Raw genomic sequence first — 22,250 nt, 5'->3', positions numbered from 1 at the left:
TGAGCTAGCATGTCAGTGTGGCGAGATGCGGTTTTCATCATCATGAAGGCCTTCATGCATGCATGAAGAACCTGTTTGGTGAACATGCCAAATCATCATGCTTTGCTGTTTAAAATACTCGTTAGGTGGTTCCAATTTTGGGGAAGGCGTGCATTTCAAGCTCGCAGGGAAAAGTGACGTGTTTGTGTATAGCCCCTTTGTAAGTCGTTTGGCTAAATGCGTGTGAGGCACAATCGGTGCCCGAGAGTGTGTATGTTTCTATGATTATTGTTATGCTCGGGCGAGGAGTATGCATGTGTGCCTGAGAGAGCATGTGTTGGTGTTTTGAACTTGGACAAGTTGTGCGAGGTTGGCGCACATGATAAGTAAGTTATGGTGGGAGATCAATGCTTTAACTCATATTGTGCGATGCTCGTCATCCTTGATCTTCCTATTAGGGAAGACATGAGGTTTTGCGCGAGCATGTCTTCGTTAAGCTCCATTCTTGATTTCAAGATGATGACTTACAATTGTAGAGGATAGTGATTTCTCTCATGTCAAATGATATGGTGGGAGAATATGTGCTTGGATGCATTCCATCATATTTTGGTAGGCATCTCAACAAAATGGGTTTATTGTAAGTTTGGTAGTATTGGAAATTGTTATTCTTTGCTTAATCAATCTGTTGACTACAATCGTAGAGGATAGTGATTTCTCTTGCATCAAATGACGTGGTGGGAGAATATGTGCTTGGATGCATTCCATCATATCTTGGTAGGCATCCCTACAAAATGGGTTTATTGTGAGTTTACTAGTATTGGAAGTTGTTATTACTTGCATCATCATTCCATTTGCTTCCAGATTGCAAATAGTAAGGCATGATTCCATTTGCGACATTATCATACCATCGGTTTGTAGCTGAAGTAGTGTTTTCCCATTCCATTTCTTAAACAACTTGCATATGTCACGTGCCCAACTAGAAGAGAGAATATTGCTTTTATTGTCTTTTATGTTTTGTTGCTAGCATCCAAATCTTGGATTGGTAGGAGATGTGCCTCCATGTCTTTTTATTTACCCACATACTAGTTGGAATTAGATCAAACCCGCTAATTTGATGAGCCTTACCTTGTTTCAAGGTGCATCACCAAGTATGGTGTGTTGTCTTGACCCCAAAGTAGCGTTATAGAAACATATTTTGTATCTAGAACGGGGAGTGCTTCTTTCACATGCCTCCACACCATATAACAAAGATTTGGATTACCAATACATTGAAATGTCTAATCATTGTTTTCCACCTCCTAAGATATCGACTTTTGCATTCACATTCAATTACGTGGTAGCTTGCCCAACTTTCTCACTTGTGGTTGACAAGGACATCAATGCCCAAGTACTTCAAAGAGCCCATAGATTTGATAACTTTCATCTTGCAAGTGAGACTAGGTTAAACTTACAACTACTTTGTCTTAGCCATCACAAATTTGGGTTTCACTACATTTATTAGCGTGTCACTCTCTTTACAAATGTCTTCAACAATGTGAAGCAAGATTTGAAAAGCACTAACATCCCATCAAAAGTGCACAACAAAATAGAATAGAATATAATAAACTTCCAGTCAACCACGAATAGGCCAAATTTGACATATGGAGCTATATATAACATAGAATCTTGTACATGATTCCTTCCGAGGAAGAGGTATTACTATTTTGTAGTAAAAACTCTCTATGTGAAAATAATGCATGCACATATGTGTTCGTCCTTCTTGATGAACATTGGGGTATGATACGAAAATGACCACAATGTCTAACAAATCATCATATTTATCGTGAATTACCTTATTTGTTGAGCATATGAGAAGTAAGTGATAATCACTCTCCATTAGGTTTTCATTGCATAACTTCATACTTGGGCGATGATGCCATGATGCTACCTCAACAACTCATTTGTCTGAGTGAGTTCAACTAAGTGTTAATGCTCTTCAAGACTTAAGACTCATGGGAGTACTAACACGTGCATAAAGAAGTAATATTAACCAAATGCTTGATGAAGATTGGGACTAAAAAATACTCCCTTTGTGTTACTTATATGACAAACGACCATTGAGATTACAAGCTCAACGACACACTCCTAAGGCAATGTGTTGGGGCATGTGTGCGCGCAAGTTAAAGTTCAACAACTCACTCATACATGTCAACAAGGTAGATGATCACATAACTTACACACAAAAAACCCATAAGAACCTATGTATGATACGCAGGAACACATGGGGGTCTAGGAGCCTAGGGTGTTGGGCCATATAAAGGGAATTGGTTGTCCCCTTCATTACAACATCTTACGACATTATCAAGACTCAATTTGTGAGGCAAATTTCTCTTCTTTCGGATCCCTTCCTCTAACATTCGAGGTATAAAATAAGTTAAGAGATAGTGTCATGGAAATCCATGTATGCATATGAAAACGTTGAGGAACCATTGAGGTCCTAAATTAGGGAAGACAAGGTTGAAACATATGTCTTTACAATTGTTGGTGTTAGTTGTTCAAGGTGAAGCTGACATCCAATTATTTCACTCGTAGGAAGGTGTCAACTTTTGTATTCTGGAGTAAATTAATCCATTGACTTTCCAACTAAACCTCCCCATGCTCTTTCGGATGCATGATGTAAATCACACAATGTTCTTGGAAAATTACTTTTGAGTCCTTGATTCTTGGCCCACTAACCTAAGTGACGTTCTGTGATGGAATTGAAGGATGGAGACATCTACAAAGTCAATGAGGTCCTTGATCTAAAGAGGTCAAGACATCAACTGTGATATCTAGTCTTATGGAAGGTGTTGAGCGGACAAGCTCAACCCGATCCGGATTGGCTGAATAAGCCAAAGCCGGATTGGTGTCCGGATGGTATCCGGAACCAAGAGCCGGTAGGCCGTTAGAGGCCTACGAATCTAGCCTAGTACGTAGGCATATTTTTAGGAGTCACTGTCAGTTGCTCGTATGAGCATTAAAGTACTTATCGTGCATTTTTACCGATGGGCTTCCGATGGGCATTTTTACCGACAACATATACATCATATCATCATCATCATCATGCCCATCCACCATGCCCATCATCATCATGTTGCCCATTCACCATGCCCATCATCATCATCATCACATACATCATCACCATCCCATCGTCATCATCACATACATCATCATCATGCCCATTCACCATGCCCATCATCATATCACACACTCTCTCTATCATGGTACCGTATGTAGCAGCAATGCAACAATTCTTTCCTCTTCAACATGATCGGTTGTGATGGAGAACGATTAGCTGGTTTTCTCCCACCCGGTAGCTCATCTGGATTCTGGATCATTTTTGATGATGGAAGCATCCATGCCTCTGATATGGAATCCAGGTACACAAATTTGTATGTTTTGTTCTGATCACATGGAAGTTTTGATGTAGAATCCTGGCATGTTAGCTTCTCAGCATGCGGTATGTACGCTATGATGACATGGAAATTGTGATGTAAAATGGTGGTATGGTTATCTCCTCGGAATGGTATGCTATGATGACATGGAAATTGTGATGTAAAATGGTGGCATGGTTATCTCCTGGGGATCGTATGCTAGGATCACATGGAAATTGTGATGTAAAATGGTGGTATGGTTATCTCCTCGGAATGGTATGCTATGATGACATGGAAATTGTGATGTAAAATGGTGGCATGGTTATCTCCTGGGGATCGTATGCTAGGATCACATGGAAATTGTGATGTAAAAAGGTGGCATGGTTATCTCCTCGGCATCGTATGCTATGATCAATGGAATTGTGATGTAAATTGCTAGCATGGTTATGTCCTCTGGATCGTATGCTATGATCAATGGAAGTTTTTACGTAGAATCATGGCATGATTATCTTCTCAGAACCTGATATGCTTGTCGTGACTGCATGGAATTTTTTATATAGAATCATGGCGTTATTAGCTTCTCAGTACCTGGGATGTATATTGTCACCACATTGGAGTTTTGATGTAGAATCATGGAATGATTATCTTCCCATAATCTGGTATGTATACTATCATCACACAGAAGTTTGGATATGGGCATGATATCTTTTCAGAACGTAGTATGTTTGCTATGATCATATGGAAGTTATGATGTACTAGTATGAGGCCATGCTTTTCTATTTCGAAACTTCATTTGCAAGCTGAGGTACAGAATGTGGTCTGTATTCTATCATATTCAAGTGAAAGATGTGATGGAAAATGATGGCATGCATTTCTTCTCAGTGAATCATTCTCAGTCAACCTCACGTACATCCATAATCATCACGGAATGTAGTATGTGTGAATGGTGACCAGGTATGGAATGTGGTATGTATGCTATGGTCACATGGAAATTGTGATGTAGAAAGTATTGATATGATGACTAGGTTCAGGATGTGTTATATATCCTATGGTTGTATTTTATAATGTATTGATATGGTGACCATGTGGTAAGTATGCTATGAAAGCATGACAGATGTGATGCAGTGGCTGAAAAGCTAGTATAAACAGCTGCATAAGACCATGGGGCCATGGCAGGCAACCTTGCCTTCCAGGAAAATACTTCTCCTCATGATCCAAAGGTGTAGCCAAAGGGAAGATTTAACAGGCGGAAGGAACCTGTATCACCTTATTGTGAATGGGGGCCTTACAGCGGACTCTTTCCTGTGTAGTCTTCTTATCCATATGTTCTCTTCATGTGGAAGTTTAATGGATGCCACTAAAGTCTTCTATGAACTGGATAAACCTGATGCTTTCTCCTGGAATTCTATCATCACAGCACATACTAAGTATGGATTGAATGACAAAGCAATTCAACTATTTCAAATCATGAGAAATTCGCTCATAGAGCCAAATGGTCATGTAATGGTTGCTGTCCTTAAAGCTTGCACGAGTACAGAAACTATACAAGGAAAACAAATCCATGCACAAGTTATTAGTGTTGGGTTTGCCTCAAATATATTCATTGCAAATTCCCTTATTAGCATGTATGCTAAATATGGGGACTTTGAACATGCTAAATCAATTTTTAATGCCTTGGCTGAGCGAGATGTTGTAACGTGGAATGCATTGATTGCAGGCTATGTCCAAGGAGGGTGTTTTGAGGAAGCTCTTGAGATATACACAAAAATGTTAGAGTGCTCTGTAAACCCAACTAATGCCACTTATGTTTCTATACTGAAGGCATGCTCCAACATGGAAGACTTAGAGCATGGCCAAGTTGTCCATGCATGCATTGTAGAAAATGGTATTGAGCCGGGTTTATCCATGCAAAGCATCCTTATTGATATGTATTGCAAATGTGGGAGTGTAGAAAACGCAGAGATGATTTTTATTCGATTGCCTAGGAGAAATGAAGTAATGTGCAATGCGTTGCTTTTAGGGCACACATTACATAAGCAGATTGACAAGGCGTTCCATGTTTTTAACCAAATGCAGCAAGAAGGAATAAAAGCCAGTCTGGCTACATTCCTTGGCATTTTAAAGGCATGTTCTAAGGCGCCAATGGTAGATCAAGGCAGAAAGATTCATGCACACATTATTGAAAGTCAATTTGATACTGAATCGTGCATACAAAACTCCCTCATGAATATGTATGTAAAAGGTAGCTGCATGCTTGATGCATATCAGGTTTTCGATAGTTTATCATGTAAGGATGCTGTGTCCTTCAGTTCAATGATGGAAGTTTGTTATCATTTTGTGGAGAATAATACTGCTTTTCGCTTCTTCTACCAGATGCTGCAAGAGTGCATATTGCCAAATCAGACAACCTATGTTATCATTTTGAGGTCATGCTGCAGTCTTGTAGATGCCAAAATCATACATTGTTATGTAATTGAGAATGGATTTGAGCAGCAATTGACTCTAGGAAATATCCTGATAAGCATGTATATAAAACATGGTAGGCTTGATGCCATGCATGAGGTGTTCAGAAACTTAGCTGTGCATGATTCTGGCACTTGGGTTCAAATAATTACAGCTTATGCACAAAGTGGTAACAATAAAAAAGCTGTCCAGATTTTCCAAGAAATGCTACAATCTGTCCTGGAATTCACCCAATCTACATGTATTGGTATTCTCAAAGCATTTTCTAATTGCATAGAAACCTTCCGAGAGGGGAATATATTGCATACCCACACTATTATATATGGGTATGATTCTAAAATTTGTGTTATAACGACCCTGATTAGCATGTATGCGAAATGTGGCAGAATATCTGAAGCACGTAATGTCTTTAACACGTTACCTAAAAAGAATGTAGTGACATGGAATGCAATGATTGGTGGATATGTGAATCATGGTGACTTGGAGGAGACACTTATGCTTTTGCAAGAGTTGGAATCGACTGATCTGGAGCTCAATGTAGTCACTTATTTGTACATGATCATAGTGTGTACTAGAAAGCAATCCTTAGATCACGGCTGGTGTGTTCATGGTCTTATTACCACAGAAGGGTTTGAATGCAACCTGCTGATTTGTAATGCGCTCATCAACATGTATCTTAAGTGTCAAAGCTTCAATGATGCTAAAAATGTGTATAATGGAATGCCAATTCATGATGCAGTGACATGGAATGCAATGATAGCAGCAGCATGTAGTCATCCTGGCCAGAGGAAAAAGGGTTTGGTACTCTTCCAAAAGATGCAAGAAAGTGGCTTGTGTCCAAACCAAATTACATATGTGTGTCTGTTGAATGCCTTTGTAGACCCTTCGGATTTATTCCATGGACAACTTGTTCATTCACTTATTGGAGAGGGTGATTTAACCCTGACATCTTGTCTCAGCAACAAACTTCTAAAAATGTATGTTAAATGTGGGAGCATGGAGGCTGCAGAGAGGATGTTCAATGCAGTTCCAAACCCTGATTTAATGGCATGGAGTGTTATAATTTCAGGTTATGTCCAACACGCACTTGAAGATAAGGCTCTTTTATTTTGTGAGAAAATGTTTCAACGTAGTGTAACTCCAGACGCAGTGATATTCATGTGCATGCTAAGAGCATGTTCACATGGTGGTGCGGTGCATCAGGGCAGATTAATCCATTTCTACATCTTACAAAGTGGTTTCATTTCCAATAAAAGAATTGCAAATGCCCTTCTAGACATGTATATAAACTGCAACAGCCTCAAAGATGCATACAGATTGTTTGCCATCATCCCAATAAAAGATGAAGATACATGGAGCTGTATGATTGGAGGCCTTGCTAATGGGCAGAAAGAACTATGGGCATATAGCCTTTTTGGCCAAATGCTGAGTGAGGGATGTGATCCAACTCAACTCACAGTCCTGAGCATTCTAAGAACATGTTCTGATAGGACAGTTGCATTAGAGCTTCACCATCATATGATTGAGAAAAATTTCAATGAAGATACTACTACTGGAAGTGCTCTTATGAACATGTACATAAAATGCGGAGAACCACAAGCTGCATGTAAAGTATTTGATATGTTACCCGATAGAAATGTAATAACATGGACCACCATGATATCTGGTCTTTCCCGGTATTCTGGGCATCAGACCTTCATACACTATTTTCACAATATGCAACAAGAAGGTTGTATGCCAGATGAGGTCACATTTTCTTGTATCCTATCAGCATGCAGCTCTATGGGTTTGGTTGACCAAGGTTGGATCCACTTCAATTCCATTACACAAAAACATGGTTTAAGCACAACTATGGAGCATTGCAATCACATGGTGGATATCCTTGGGCGAGCAGGGTTTTTGAGTGATGCCAAAGACCTCCTAGTGACTTTCCCATTGGAATCAAACACTGCAGGTTGGACTTCGTTGATTCAACATTGCAGAATGCATGGTAATGTTGCTTTTGAAGGGATAGCATAAATGGTTCTACTCGTTGTCTTAGTTTTTTTACGTACCAATAAAACCCATAGTAAAGCCAACTTTGTGTGGGAATACTAGAGTGGAGCCATGTGTAGTGTGAAGCCACTTTTGTTACTGTATTTCGTAAATTAACATTCTTTGGTGGGGTTAAACCTCAAATTGAGGCTTTCCTCATCTCAATATAAAAAAAAAAATGCTTTGAAATATCTCTGACATGAATAGTTGCCACAGCTCCTGAATTTAAGTGAAAGGAAATTCCAAAGATGTCAACCTCACAAGAAGCTTAAACATGAGACAACATTATTGATAGAGTTGTGTTCCTCAAAATAATCTTGGTGTCTTCTGTGGGTTTGAGCTTCGAAGGTGAAAGTTCAATGTTGGATATGAAGATACTCAAGAACAAGATTGGTTCACACATTGCATTCAAGTTAATTTTGTAGCAGTTCGTATAAAAATAAATAAACAGCCTGTGTCACTACTCAAAATGGTCAACCAATAGCATTTGCTGGATCAAGTAGACAGGGTGGGAGAGAGGTTGGATAATTACTATACAATTCACATTGAAGATACTTTGGTATGAAATTCATCAGATTCATAACCCTTACAGTTCACAATATTGCCTTTATATTATTAACCGCAAGGACAAATCTCTCAAATTGCTTTACAAACTAAGCTCATGCAAAAGTAAAACGCCAAAATAAAGATGGGTCATGTTATTCAATATTTTGAGAAAAATATTCATTTAGAAAACTTGTTCATGTAGCCAAATGACAAAAAACATCCCTTTATTAGTGAACACGAATGTATGTGGATATAATATTCTTAAAACGTACAACTACAAACAGCTTAATCAAATGACCATCTTCAGACATTAGCATATGCTATTATTCAAATACAGCCTTTTATTTTAAGCCTGTTAATCTATGGAGTGAACACACAAATGGTTACCAAATGTACTAGTCTTGACGGAAAGCATTTCAAACACCTCTACCACATTTCCTTTAGCAAAGAAAGACATCGATTGAATATACATCTTGAGTTGTATTGACTTCTATGACAAAATGGTGGAGTGACATTCCCATACCTTTGATCTACATATAAAGTAACATCCTGATCCTTTGGAAGTTAATATTTGGAGACCAGATTTTGGGTTCTGTGGAAAATGTGTTGGAACCAACCACATAATCGTTGAACATTTCTAGTCTTCTTAATCATTGCAGTTTGCAAATGGAAATATTGAGAAGCATATGTAATCTGTGTTTATTTCTTTTTCCCATATATGAAGTGTCTCCATTTTGGTGTACAAATAGTTCACATCTTTACACTTTTATAGTGGATAACCATCTTCAAGGGTATCCAAAAAATTGAGGAATAATACATTTTTGACAAAGGTAAAAATTTCTAAATGAGAATATTTAATCAGAAGATAGCTCTAAACTAACCGATTCTGAAATGGGGGTTTTCAACCCTAAATTCATATCAGGACCCATCATACTATGTTCTGCATATTGATCCGGGCAAGGCAAATTTAACTCAGCACAAATGAACTTCACAATCTTAGCTGTTACACTGCCTCTTGACATCTTATTAATGGTGATTGCTAAAGCAAAATTGTGTTCTGGGGAAGCAAAGGCTGTACACCCACCTATGCCAGAATGGCCAAATGCCAAATACCTGTTGTTTGTACCTTCACTCAAAGTATATCTACGAAAGCCTAAACCAAAGGGACCAGCAGTTTGGGCAAGATCATCATATTCCTCCGTCCCTAAGAATGCATTATGTATTTTAGGGTCCTTGAAAAGCTTCTTTGCAGAGTGTGAAGAAGAATCACCATTGGTTGACTCCTCACTTAACTCTTCTTTATCGACCTTTTGTCCTTTTCTTCTACATCTAGTGTTGACATCCTTCGCATCCTTTGGCTGCAAAGTTGGTATTTGAGGATGGCTTCCTAAAGGTGGTTTGCTAGATGAGGTATATACAGATGCATCACAATCTGCACTTGCCCCAAGCACCGCATAATAGCGCGCCAATGCTCGAGCTGAAAAATGCCCATTTGCTGCTGGTATAACTGCTCTTCTGATGAATAACATATTAAAGAGGACAGGCATCGCTGCTACAACAGAAAAGAAGTCATCGGCTACACTTCCAGCAATGGAAGCAGTCCCAACAGTTGAATAGCCAGACTGAGGGCCATTGCCCATGCTATTCACAGAACCTTTTGCATGCTCAAATTCCTCCATGTCAAGTGTTAATGATGCCAGACGAGACTCCACACCTATGAAGAACAGTGATATTAGCTACTGAAAAGAACAGTTGTAACTTGTAACATTAAGGATCAATTTAAGTCCAAAGCTGATGATCATCCAGTGCTCACCAGGAGGAATGCCAATATAAAACTCTCCTTCAACACCGAGAGGGTGAACGAGAACCTCCTCCAGTAACTCTTGGAATTTCTTTCCCGAAGCTCTCTGACATTGCAAATAACGTTTCATGGGTTTTCTCATGACATAGACCTGAGCCGAAAACATACAAACATACATAGAGCAGCATATACCTCAATAATTCCACCACACAACCACCCATATGTAAGAGCATGATATGTTTGCTTTGTGCCTGGTGAAGTATCCGGTGCAGCCATTGCAATTTGCTTCAACATCTCATCCCAGTTGCACATTATAAAAGGATCATCCTTAAACTGATCAGATAAAGCATTGTGTAACCCTGCAGTGTGATTGAGCACATTTGCTATCTACACATTTTCAATCTTTTAGAATTATAACCATTGCCAAGGAAATCAAGTAAAACAGTGTCTTCAATTCTTTACCGTGCAGTCCTCTTTACCATTTACGCCAAACTCTGGCCAAATTGTAGATACCTTATCATTCAGCCTCACTTTTCTGTAAACAACCAGACCAGGAAACAAAAGAACAGATTATTCCAGATAAACTATATATTCTAGCGGGTAATATTCCTGGACCTCATAGAATATACACTAATGAAAGTGTCAGTCCAGAATGAAAAATATCAAGTGAAGCATTATGCTCATTATGAGACCTCTCAATAACAAATTAGAAACACACTTTCAAGTCATTTCTGGATTGATCTGCCCACACTTCTAATTACAATCAGAAATAATGTGTATATCATACTTCATTAAAGTTGTGTTTGGAAAAAGATGGAAGCTCAATCAAGAGTGACTTGGTTTATTTCAAAATCTTTAAATTAAATGGTCCTCTAAACTAGATTGCAGTGGTATTAATACTCATAGACACGACCTTATAATATTTCACATGTTAGGCATATTCTTTCTAGACATTACTTTAAATTCAAAATAATGGACACATACTCTCGTGTTAAAAATATCAGTAACTGCTAAATTCTAAAATTGTACATGAGTTCTAGATACTTCAAACACAAAGAAGAACATAAGCAGGAACAATAAAAAAACAACACTGTTTACTTACCCTTGGTCTACTAACCAGTGAACAAGCCCAGCAGTAACTGCCTTTGTAGCTGAAAATACTGGAAACAAGCTGTCATTGTGGACAGGCCTTGGATCATACCTCCCAAGGTATCCAGCTGCGGTATCTATGATGACTTCACCATTATGATATGCACAAACCTAAATATTTTCAGGTTAATTTAATCAGACTACCATTTGAAACCAAAGTTCAATAATGTGTTTGCAAGTGAAGCGATATACTTGAATGCCAAGAATTTTATTCTGCTGCCCCAGATCTATCAAAAGATTCTGCAATTTGGATTCTACTTCAGAGTGTACAGGACCACTATTGATCCAGTTACTTGCATCTATGCCAGAGCCAAATTTCAGAGCTTTCTCACTGTAAGGAAAGAAAATAATAATGTAAAATAGAATGAACCCATTTTTCAGTACTCACACCTACATACATACATACATATATACATACATATGCACATACACACAAACATACATACATATATACATATGCACATACGCACATACATGTATGCATCAGCTTTATCTTGTTCACTAGAAACACAGTTAAGAGAGGAGAATTTCCAGTCCAAGCATAGAGTACCTCTGGAGAGCTGTCTCTGCAAATGGCCGCATGATATCAAGATACACCACACGAGCACCAAGCATTGATGATAATCCTGCAATGATAAAAAAAACAACTTTTGAACATTGTTACTTTGTCTCTTGAATATGCTGAAAGAAATTTCCTTAATTTCTGTATTCATGCATAAACAAAATACCAAGCCCCGGTGCTCCAAGGCTGTTTATGACACATTTTACATGTACATTAATTTTACTAATCTCTACAGAACCCAATAATTTCTTCTTTCGCCCCTAGTTTTCCTCCTGTGATGAGTAGCCCTCTCCAACAATCTGCAATGCTAGCTTAAATAGAGTGTTGACTAGAAAGCTTGCATGCATATGAACATACAGATGTTGCATATGAATGTAAACACAATATCATACATATCCACCAAATACAAAGGCAGAAAATGATGGGGAAAGACTGAAAATTTGCATTAGAACAATTGATCAAATAAATTATTGGATGTACAAATTTATACAAATTATTTCTTTTTTTCTGATCCCCTGAAGTTAATGGTCAATGAATTTGGCTCTAGTGAGACTAAGATACATTTTGAAGCATATTCCACAGTGAACTAATACGATTAATCCAAAGCCCCTGTATATTTAATATATGTATATCTAACAAATACATACAAGTACATACGTCAGGTCATCTCATGTCTATTTCACTCCAATCAGGATTATTACCATCTAAGGGAATTCAGTTAATAGGATCCACAGAAACTAGCCTACATCACAATCAATTCTTACTTTCCACTTGTGAGGTTACAATTAGAAAGTTGGTCGTATTCATATATGTAATGTATAATAATAATAATAGTAATAATAATACAAAGTCAATACAGATTGGTTAATAATTTGTAAGGAAGTGCTACTATGGAATAGCATTAAGGAAGTAACAATTCCCCTGTCAGGAAAACATCATCTATGGATAGAGTTATCCATATGCTGTTTATGAGGTTTATAAAGAGCATAACAAGTAAAAACCTCTTAGAAGATTTAGCACTCTCATGAAAAAAATGGCATCACCCGGGAACGCATCCACCTGAAATAGAATTAAGAAGCCGATCAATAGAACTACTCTTAATGTAAATTATGCTATGTCCAATATGAACAAATTAAGCTATACGTACAGGGTTACGATAAGAACTTTTCTTGGCATTGACGCCAATTTCCTGTTTCATTCTCTCTTGAAGACGCTTCATGCGTTTCTCTGCTTCTTTAGAGTGAATTTTAAAATCTTCCTGTTCACATATCAAGTGCAGACTTGAGCATATGGTACACCCAAAAAATTTATTTTAAAACCATCAGAACAACTTCAAATGTGAATAGCTCGACAATAACACATTTATCTCAAAAATACTTCACATAAAATCTTTTGCATATTAAATTGGATTTCAAGCTAGTTCAAAAAACATGCCACATTTTCACACAATCCATGTGAGGATGTTCAGATTCTTCTCGGCAATATAGAGTAGTTTCCATTTCCATGTTTTTTACCCACCTGATCTATAAATCAAGAAACCAATACTAGAAAGTAAATTATGTGGGCTGGAAAAATTATGAGAGGTTGCACAATGAGGTTTAAGCTATTTTGTAAAACCACCAAAAACTTCCAACGAGGAACATATACCAATGATCTTAGGGATTGTCAAACCTGAGGTCATTTCATGAACATACATAAATAATCTTTGGGATTTGTGAAATACCAGCGAAAACTTTCTTGAAAGTTGTCTTTTAGGCTATATTACTGACACTGCAAAGATGTTATTGTTTGTGCAAATGACCTCATGCATGCTAATCAATGACTTTATGTTATCTAATGAATGAATATTATGCATTTTGTACTCAGCGATTCCATATGAAAAAATCTGTAATGTCCTGCATACAATTAATGACCCACAAAAGCCCAAATTTCAATACATTCTACTTGTCAAATCATTCTATTTCAAGAAAATTTGTATTTATCCCCATGACAACGCAGAACTACAACAAATAACAGATGAATAGAAAGCACTCATACGATAGATTCTTTTGCAGGGATGGCCCGCCGGAAGAAGTAATTTGCTATTTCCATTGCATCCTCTGGCATGTCAAGGCGTAATTTTAACCCCATCTCAGTAAAAGACGATAATAATGCTGCATGGTCCCCCTGAACAAACCCAAATAAAAACACCAGAAATTTTATTTTGAAATCTTGTGTTAATAAACATTTTTGCTGATCACCAAGTTTTAATGTTTACCTCAGCAGCTGATAAGAGCATCTTTGCAAGTCCCTGCTTCATTGTGGTTGATAAGTCCTTCGTTAAACCAAAATCTAACAAAATTGGCTGGAATGGTGGCCTCTTGCTCACAAGGAAGTTTCCTACAAGTAAACAAAGTCTTGTCAAAAAAAAGAAAAAAACTCAGAAATTGAATGGTTCTACAAATTCCCAAAATTTCAATGAACACCTGGGTGTGGATCCCCATTAAAAAACCCATCAATATAGATTTGATGTGCATAGGAGCGAGTAATAGTCTCCACTAAGGCTTGTTTGTCAACACCAAGCTCATCCAAGGCCTCTATATCACTTAGACGAACTCCATCCATGTATTCCAATATAATAACCTTTTCTGTAGACTTAATTCGGAAATGAAATATGTTTTATATCAACAAATAATGAAATAAAAGCATAGTTTACCCTGAAATCAGAATAGTTGTAAATCAGAACCTGAATAACCTCAGGAATCAGGACATCAACTCGCTTCGTCAATATATTATCATCATCTTTTTTGGCATGATGTAGGTTTGTTGCTACTCTACGAGTATTTTCTGCATGAATTGACTTTGAAGTTAAAAATATATGCATTCATGTCAACAAATCAGCAGTGCCACCTATTTAAACTACCAATTGGGAAAGCCAAGATCATAACACCTCGGGGGTGGTGAGTGGGAATCAAACATATATGAATGGATTTGTAGTCAATCTTAACCACCAGTGGAATCTGGTTTACATTTGAAAATGGTTTCACCTAATGGCTCCTTCACACAAGCCCAGAGGTACATTTAGCAATGTGGAACTTATTTCAAACTTATAGCTAAAATGGAAGTGGCATTTAATCACCCAGATAGTAGGCACTTGAATAGCTTTCTTCTTTAACATAAAGACGCAAAATCCTCTGAGAGTCCCTAAAGCTAGTCATCCCCTAGTAACAGTAATAACTAGGAGTCAGTAACAACTTGACTAAAGCCTGAACCGAACCGTTACTGTTTTTAAACGGTTTGGTGGTTCAGCCTTGAGATTTCTTAACCAGTTTGAGCTTGGTTTGGCAAGGCTGAAGCCAAATCACACCAGTTAGGGCCAAACTGGTTCCCAAACCAGTTAAGGCTTAATCGGTTTGGTTTGGACAAGGCCAAATCAGTTAAGCCAAAACCGAACCGTTGCTGATTCCTAATACTAATAACCATATTCTTGGTACACCAGAAAACTCCTGCTTTCTTTCCTGAATCAAACGCCCTAACCTACACCATGTGAATATGCCTAACCAATGCAATTAATACCCCTGATCCTATAAAACGGTCTTTGGATCATCAACATCCCCCTCTGAAGCCATAGATCAAGTTCCAGCCATGTACTATAAACGTCGAAAGTCTACCTTGATTGACCAATAATGCATGCACAATTGAAATGCACACCGTATCCAAGCACTTTGAGAATCAGGTAGAATTGTTTGTAAGATAAAACAATTCAACTGAAGAAATGAAGAGTGCAAAATTAAATATCAGATAGTAAACTTTTCCACTAATCAGGCAACTCATCTCACATTCTTAAAAAGAAACAACAAATCATGACAAAACTGGGAAATACCAGCTTCCGAGACAAAATCGAGCTCTTTTGGCACTTCAGCACACCATTCATTGATGACAGGTCCAAAATTGAACTGGGGTTCAGCCCAAGCTATCCAAGTCACTATAAGTTTAGCATTCTTCAGGTCCTATAGACAACATAACTGTTAAAAGGAATTTGACTTGAAGATCTGGACATTAGAAAAATCGCAGTAACTTTGTTTATATTAGACCTGCAAGATCACATCCTTGATGCCTTTATGCTGAACCTTAACAACCACGTCAACTCCATCAGCTGTCTCTGCACGGTGAACTTGAGAAATCTGTTTCATACATAACCAAATAAAATTAGAGGAAAGCAGTATAAACATCCAGGAATTATTTCCTGCGAAAACATAATTTCACAGTTTGAAATGCATCCATTAAAGTATCTACCTGGGAAACTCCATTTATACACTTACCGATGCTGTTGCTAACGGTACATGATCAAATTCCTTGAACAATTCTTTTAATGTCTTGCCAAGTTCACTCTCAATAGTGTCACAAACCTAGCTCCATGCATAGAGACACAAGGGAATGGGAAATCAGCACTCTCCACAATCCCCTATTAAAGTAAAAGGGTATACCACAAAACGTAAACACACACACACATACCTCTTCAAAAGGACGTGGAGGAAGAGAATCCTGGAGCTGCTTAAGGCAGATAATATAAGGCTCAGGAAGGACGTCTGCACGGGTAGATAGATATTGACCCAACTTTACCCAGAGTCCTTCCAGCTCAAGTATTGCTCTTAGAAGACGTTTTGCATTACGTTCATGTGTATTCTGCCATATGTTCTCTCTTTTGTCTTTTGTTAACCATTTTGCTTTGCGCTGAACTGTCTGCACATATCACAAAAACACCAATTCAAGTACACAACAAAAACATACATGTGTGTATCAATACATACACATGATGTATATATAAAGCAAATTTTTTTGTTGGACTTAGTCAAAGAGAGAAAATGTATATATTACCACGTTCACTTAAACTTAAATATCACCTAAAAGAAGAGGAAAATCTCATATGGATGGATACATATGTATTAGATTTGAGTAAAGGATACATGATCCCATTCACTTAAACTTCAAGAGGTAAATCTCACATGGATTGATACATATCCATTAGATTGGACTGAAGGATACATGACCCCGTTTACTTAAAACTTCAATATCACCTAAAACAAGGGGACAATCTCACATGAATCCATACACATGTATTAGATTGAGTGAAGGATAGATTCTTACTTTATAATCCAAGTAGATTGTCATTGTTAAAGTAAAAATCTTCAACTGCCGTTTCACACCATAGCCCCATCCCATTTTAGAAGAAATTGTGCCTGAAGACAGAATTCAAAACAATGCTTCCGATTATTTAGAACCAAAAAAGAAAACTGTCTCTACATCAAGAGAACATGTGGAGAAAACTAAACATGTATATCTTACATTACAAGATTTAGCTGCAAGTACATATACCATATCAATCATATCTAGCACATTTAAAAATCACATATACTTTTTCTTTCTATGCGTTGCTCTTTCTTGCTCTACATCTCTCCTTCATTTTATGTTATTGTTCGATCTATTCTCATTAAGTTCTAATCTTAATTTCTTATAAGCCTTTATTTTAATCTTAATTTTTTAAGTGTTATCTTAACGTTGTTTTTAAGTATCCCCCCCTTTTTTTTAGTTTTAATCTTATTAAATTTTAATCTTAACTTTAACCTTTTTCTAAGTCTTAATCTTAATCTTAACCCCCCTTCCTTTTAAGTTTTTAATCTTAATCAAACCCCCCCTCTTAATCTTAACTCCTCTCTAATTTTAATCTTTTCTTTTAAGTGTTAATCTTAATCCTCTCTTTAAGTTTCATCTTAACCCCCTTAAATCCTTTCAAATCCCACATCCCTATCCCTCGTTCTCCCTCTGTACACCACAACTTGGGTTTAGACACCTAAAAAGCGTCTAAACACAAGTCCACCCTACAAAAACAATCCTTGATGAAGTGCCACACACTCTACACCCTCTAAACCCTAAACCCCAAAACTATAGTGTTTGCCACTCGTCACCCACCCTCTACAATACTATTGTTTACTATTAACCTATAAAAACCCAACATTAAACCCTAACCCTAAACATATAACCTCAAATAACTCACTCTCACAAACAAACAAACTGCTTCCCCAATCTTTGCCTATTCTCCCCTCTTCCCTTCTCTTCTTCACCTTTTCCTCTTCTTCTAATTCTATCGTTCCTCTCTCCCTTCCTCTTTACTCGTCTACCATTTTTGCTTTCCCCCTCACTCTTTTTTTGTCTCTCCTTCCTCATTTCCTACTACCTACATTACCTCGATGACGTCAAATATTCCGAAAGGAGGCTCCAAGACGCAGAATACACGACATACAACCAACACCGACACGCTCACCTCCAACCCACCCAGCTACTACAAACAGGGACGCCCCCTTTCTCCCCTCTCTCTCTTGTAAAGATGTTAATAATAATGTTAATGGTTCTCGTCATATTAAATATATGCATAGGTAGTGAAACCACCACACACATCACTTCTTCACCCCAAAAACTTCCCCCAAGCCCACTAGGACGATATCACCCAGAAAAGAACTCTTAGCGCCAAGAAACACTAATGGCAACCTACAGAACCACCTCCCTACACCCCCCATGTCTTTCTGCGTTATGATCCTAGAGAACCTAGAAGAAGTGGGATCTACGACTTCACCACCGCACTCCCCTACACAAGGAAACTCACTTTCTTCAAAAAATTATTTCTAGTATTTGGTCCCCCGTCCTTAGAAACCACATCTAAAGATCCTTGTGCCATAAACCATCCATTAGAACCTAACCCACCCGCTAAGCACAACACCCCGCCATCATGCAACCACCACTCATGCACTACCTCCACATCCAATACAAGGGTAAAGGTAGAATGGAAACCCCAAACCTTGTTCCCGAAATCCAAAACCCCTAGAAAACCTTCCCATCCCCCCCCCCCCCCCCTCCCAACTTTGACATCATCCGCCAAGGCTCCATTCTAGAATATAGGGAGCTTTTAGGAAAACATTATAGAGCCTAAGAGGTACTCCATAAATATGGAGCCAACCTTAAAGAAAATCACATCCCTTACTCCCTACGTACAAACCCCCCTGGTGTAACCATTAATAACGAAAAAGCACAAAATATCCTCAACCAGAAACTTAATGATGTCACCATAGAGTATAGACAAAAGTGTACCCTAGCCTTAATTGAAGCGCAAAACTCCTTAGCATCAAGCTTTATTGAAACTATCAACATCTTCCCAAATATGGTAGAGAAAAGACTTCAAGACATATCATCAATGCTCTTGGACATTCCCCTACACAACCTAGCTACACAACAATAGTGGGAAGACAAAGTCCTTCACTGGGAAAACGAAACATTCACCAAGTTTAACAATGACCTAGAAAAAACAACCCTAGAATTTAGTATTCAAATCTCCGTAGAAGTCAAAACCAAATAAGCAAACAAAACCGCTAGAGAAGCCATCATATCCAAACCCATGACTATGGATAAAGAAAAAACGGTAAACACACTAATAGAAGAAGTTAAAAAGAAATTCAAAACCCAAGTAGACACCTATCTCCAACCGTTTGATGTGATAATTCTTTAACAACAAGTGTTAGTGAATCCTTAAGGTGTTGTTTTTTGGATTGGAGGATGGGATGTAGTAGCTGGTGTAGCCATTTGGAGGCTTGTTCGAAGACATAGTTGTTGCAGGCACAGATAGGTCGTCCTACATAGAGAGGGGGTGTCCCTGCTTGTAGTATCCGTTGGTGGGTCCGAGGTGAGCATGTCGATGTTGGTTGTGCGTCATCTATTCCATGGAGCCTCATTTTGGAATATTTGACATCATCGAGGTAATGTAGGTAGTAGGAAATGAGGAATGAGAGACAATAAAAGAACGAGGGGAAAAGCAAAAATGGTAGATGAGTAAAGAGGAAAGGAGAGTGGAACAATAAAAAATAAAAATAAAGATGAAAAGGCGAAGAAGAGAAGGGAGGTGGGGAGAGTAGGGAAAGATTGGGGAAACGATTTGTGTGTTTGTGACAGTGAGTTATTTGAGGTTATATGTTTAGGGTTAGGGTTAGGGTTTAATGTTGGGTTTTTATAGGTTAATAATAAACAATATTATTGTAGTATTGTAGAGGGTGGGTGATGAGTGGCAAACACTATAGTTGTGGGGTTCAGGGTTTAGAGGGCATAGAGGGCATAGAGTGTGCAGCATTTCATCAAGGATTGTTTTTGTGGGGTGAACTTGTGCTTAGACGCTTTTTAGGTGTCTAAACCCAAGTTGTGGTGTACAGAGGGAGAACGAGGGATAGGGATGTGGGATTTGAAAGGATTTTAGTGGGTTAAGATGAAACTTAAAGAGGGGATTAGGATTAAGACTTAAAAGAAAATATTAAAATTAGAGAGAGTTAAGATTAAGAGGGGGGCGGGGGGGTTGATTAAGATTAAAACTTAAAAGAAGGGGGGAGGTAAAGTTAAGATTAAAAACTTAAAAGGACAGGGGGTTAAGATTAAGATTAAAAATTTAAAGAAAGGATAGTTAAGTTTGAGATTAAAACTTAAAAAAAAGGAGAGTTAAAAATATGATTAAGACTTAAAAAAAGGTTAAAGTTAAGACTAAGACTTAATAAGGTTAAAACTAACAAAGGGGGGATACTTAAAAACAAAGTTAAGATAACACTTAAAAAATTAAGATTAAAATAAGAACTTAAAGAGAATAGATCGAACAATAACATAAAATGAAGGGAGAGCTGTAGAGCAAAAAGGAGCAACACATAGAAAGAAGAAGTAGATGTGATTTTTAATTTGCACAACCATCGCACTCAGGAATTCAGTGACAAACACATTATAAATCATTAAATGACTGTGGGTTTTGGATGAAAACAAAAATACTCAGAATGCCGAGTTTCAGAAGGGTTTTACATTAGCCAGCACTAAGAAAGATTGAGCGCACATAAAAGAAATAGTCAATGTTTATGAATTCTATCATGGTGAACATGTTTTTGTCCATGTAATTGCCCAAACAGCACATATAATTATGAAAAAGGGGGGGATGAATTGATATTGTTTACTCAGATTATATATAGCATTGCTCTTTCGCAATAAGCTAATTTTACGAGTTTTCTACCTAAATTACTGATTGGCTGTTGTCCTTCCATAATTTATTTTTCTGTAGGATTTGATCCCTTGGTAATATTTCAAACGACATGTTCAAAATTTTGACCCACATTTTACTGAATTTTGATGAATATTGTGTACATGTAGTATAAGCCTGAGTTTTAAAATCTAAAAGAATGCTGAACATTCAAATAATCAGAGGTTGCCTTAATTACTTTACAAAGAGCCACACAGTGTCTTCTATACATATCACTATGAAGTTATCATAAGAAGACATAAAGAAGCCAAATTTAAACATTTCTAGGGAAACCCTTTATATGGCTGGAGAAATTTCGAAGGACATGCAAAATCCTATTATCCATCGTAAGAAACATTTCCACGAAGGCATGAAGCCCTAATATTTGACAAAAGAAAATCCTTATATGGAAAGGTAAATTCATACTGTTTATCTTAACAAAACCTTCAATCGAGATAGCCCTGTCAGTGATCTCACAAGAAACCTTTACGAGAAAATCTAAAACCCTAATTATGTAACAAACGAAACCTATTTGTACTATCTATCTCAAAATCTCTTCAGCGGAGATACAACCCTATTATCAATCAATTTCCAAGAATACATAAAACCCTAATATTTATTATAGAAAAAACCCTTCCAAACTCAAGCTACATAAAACCCTGCTATTTATCATTAGGGACCCTTTCTAAAAAGGCGTCAAATCAAAACAAAGACAGTCAATATGCTACATTACATCAAGATCTGATCAAGAAAGAGCTCAAAAACATATCCGATTCATGCCGAAATGGATGGGAATATCAACGGATCCTCAAAACCCTGACACAAATATGTATACATGAGACAAATGCAGAAACAGGCGTAAAAAAGAAGAAGAACGTGCATACCTCGAAGATAAATAAAAGATGAAGTGGATGGAGATGGAGATGGAGATGGAGATGGAGATGGAGATGTTTGATCTTCAGAAGAATTGGTATGGAATAAAAAAGACAGATATGACAGATGATGGAATGGTGGGTGAATGAATGAATGTGTCTAGCTCTCTACCTCTTTGTCTTCCCTCTTCTCTTCTCTTTCTGCGCTTTCCTTTTTTCGTTGAAGAATTTGTGTGGCCTGTAGAGAGCCAAACAGCTTTCCACTCAATGAATGAATAATGGCAAAGACTTTAAGCCATGTCCATGTGGGCACACATTCTCTGTATGTATCTGTCTCTGTCTCTGTCTGTATGCAGGCTCTGTGTGTGTGTGTGTGTGTGTG

The 22,250-nt window shown here is 37.6% G+C and overlaps 2 protein-coding genes across 2 annotated transcripts; one reads left to right on the top strand and one right to left on the bottom strand.

Moving 5' to 3' along the window:
* Window positions 1–3,208: 3,208 nt before the first annotated feature.
* On the top strand, window positions 3,209–8,026 carry LOC147866075 (pentatricopeptide repeat-containing protein At2g03380, mitochondrial-like). The gene is made up of 2 exons (XM_087316443.1): window positions 3,209–3,498; window positions 3,747–8,026. Exon 2 carries the CDS (start codon window positions 4,533–4,535, stop codon window positions 7,851–7,853), a length of 3,321 nt encoding a protein of 1,106 aa, XP_087172569.1. The 5' UTR covers window positions 3,209–3,498; window positions 3,747–4,532; the 3' UTR covers window positions 7,854–8,026.
* A 1,068-nt stretch (window positions 8,027–9,094) lies between these two features.
* Window positions 9,095–22,005, bottom strand: LOC147866074 (ABC1 family protein). The gene is made up of 19 exons (XM_087316448.1): window positions 21,881–22,005; window positions 17,054–17,145; window positions 16,421–16,648; window positions 16,228–16,314; window positions 16,000–16,089; window positions 15,789–15,915; window positions 14,652–14,752; window positions 14,392–14,560; window positions 14,184–14,305; window positions 13,964–14,092; window positions 13,074–13,184; window positions 12,928–12,985; window positions 11,915–11,990; window positions 11,557–11,695; window positions 11,318–11,475; window positions 10,678–10,750; window positions 10,408–10,602; window positions 10,228–10,321; window positions 9,095–10,128 (listed from the first exon to the last, which is right to left on the bottom strand). The coding sequence occupies exons 2-19, from the start codon at window positions 17,126–17,128 to the stop codon at window positions 9,269–9,271; spliced, it is 2,892 nt and encodes a 963-aa protein (XP_087172574.1). The 5' UTR covers window positions 17,129–17,145; window positions 21,881–22,005; the 3' UTR covers window positions 9,095–9,268.
* Window positions 22,006–22,250: the final 245 nt, after the last annotated feature.

Source organism: Azolla caroliniana, unplaced genomic scaffold (assembly GCF_043228905.1).
Source record: "Azolla caroliniana isolate FFs.n. ecotype wild unplaced genomic scaffold, voAzoCaro1.0.p SCAF_3, whole genome shotgun sequence".
Taxonomy (NCBI): domain Eukaryota; kingdom Viridiplantae; phylum Streptophyta; class Polypodiopsida; order Salviniales; family Salviniaceae; genus Azolla; species Azolla caroliniana.
This window is presented reverse-complemented; position numbering and strand designations above follow the sequence as displayed.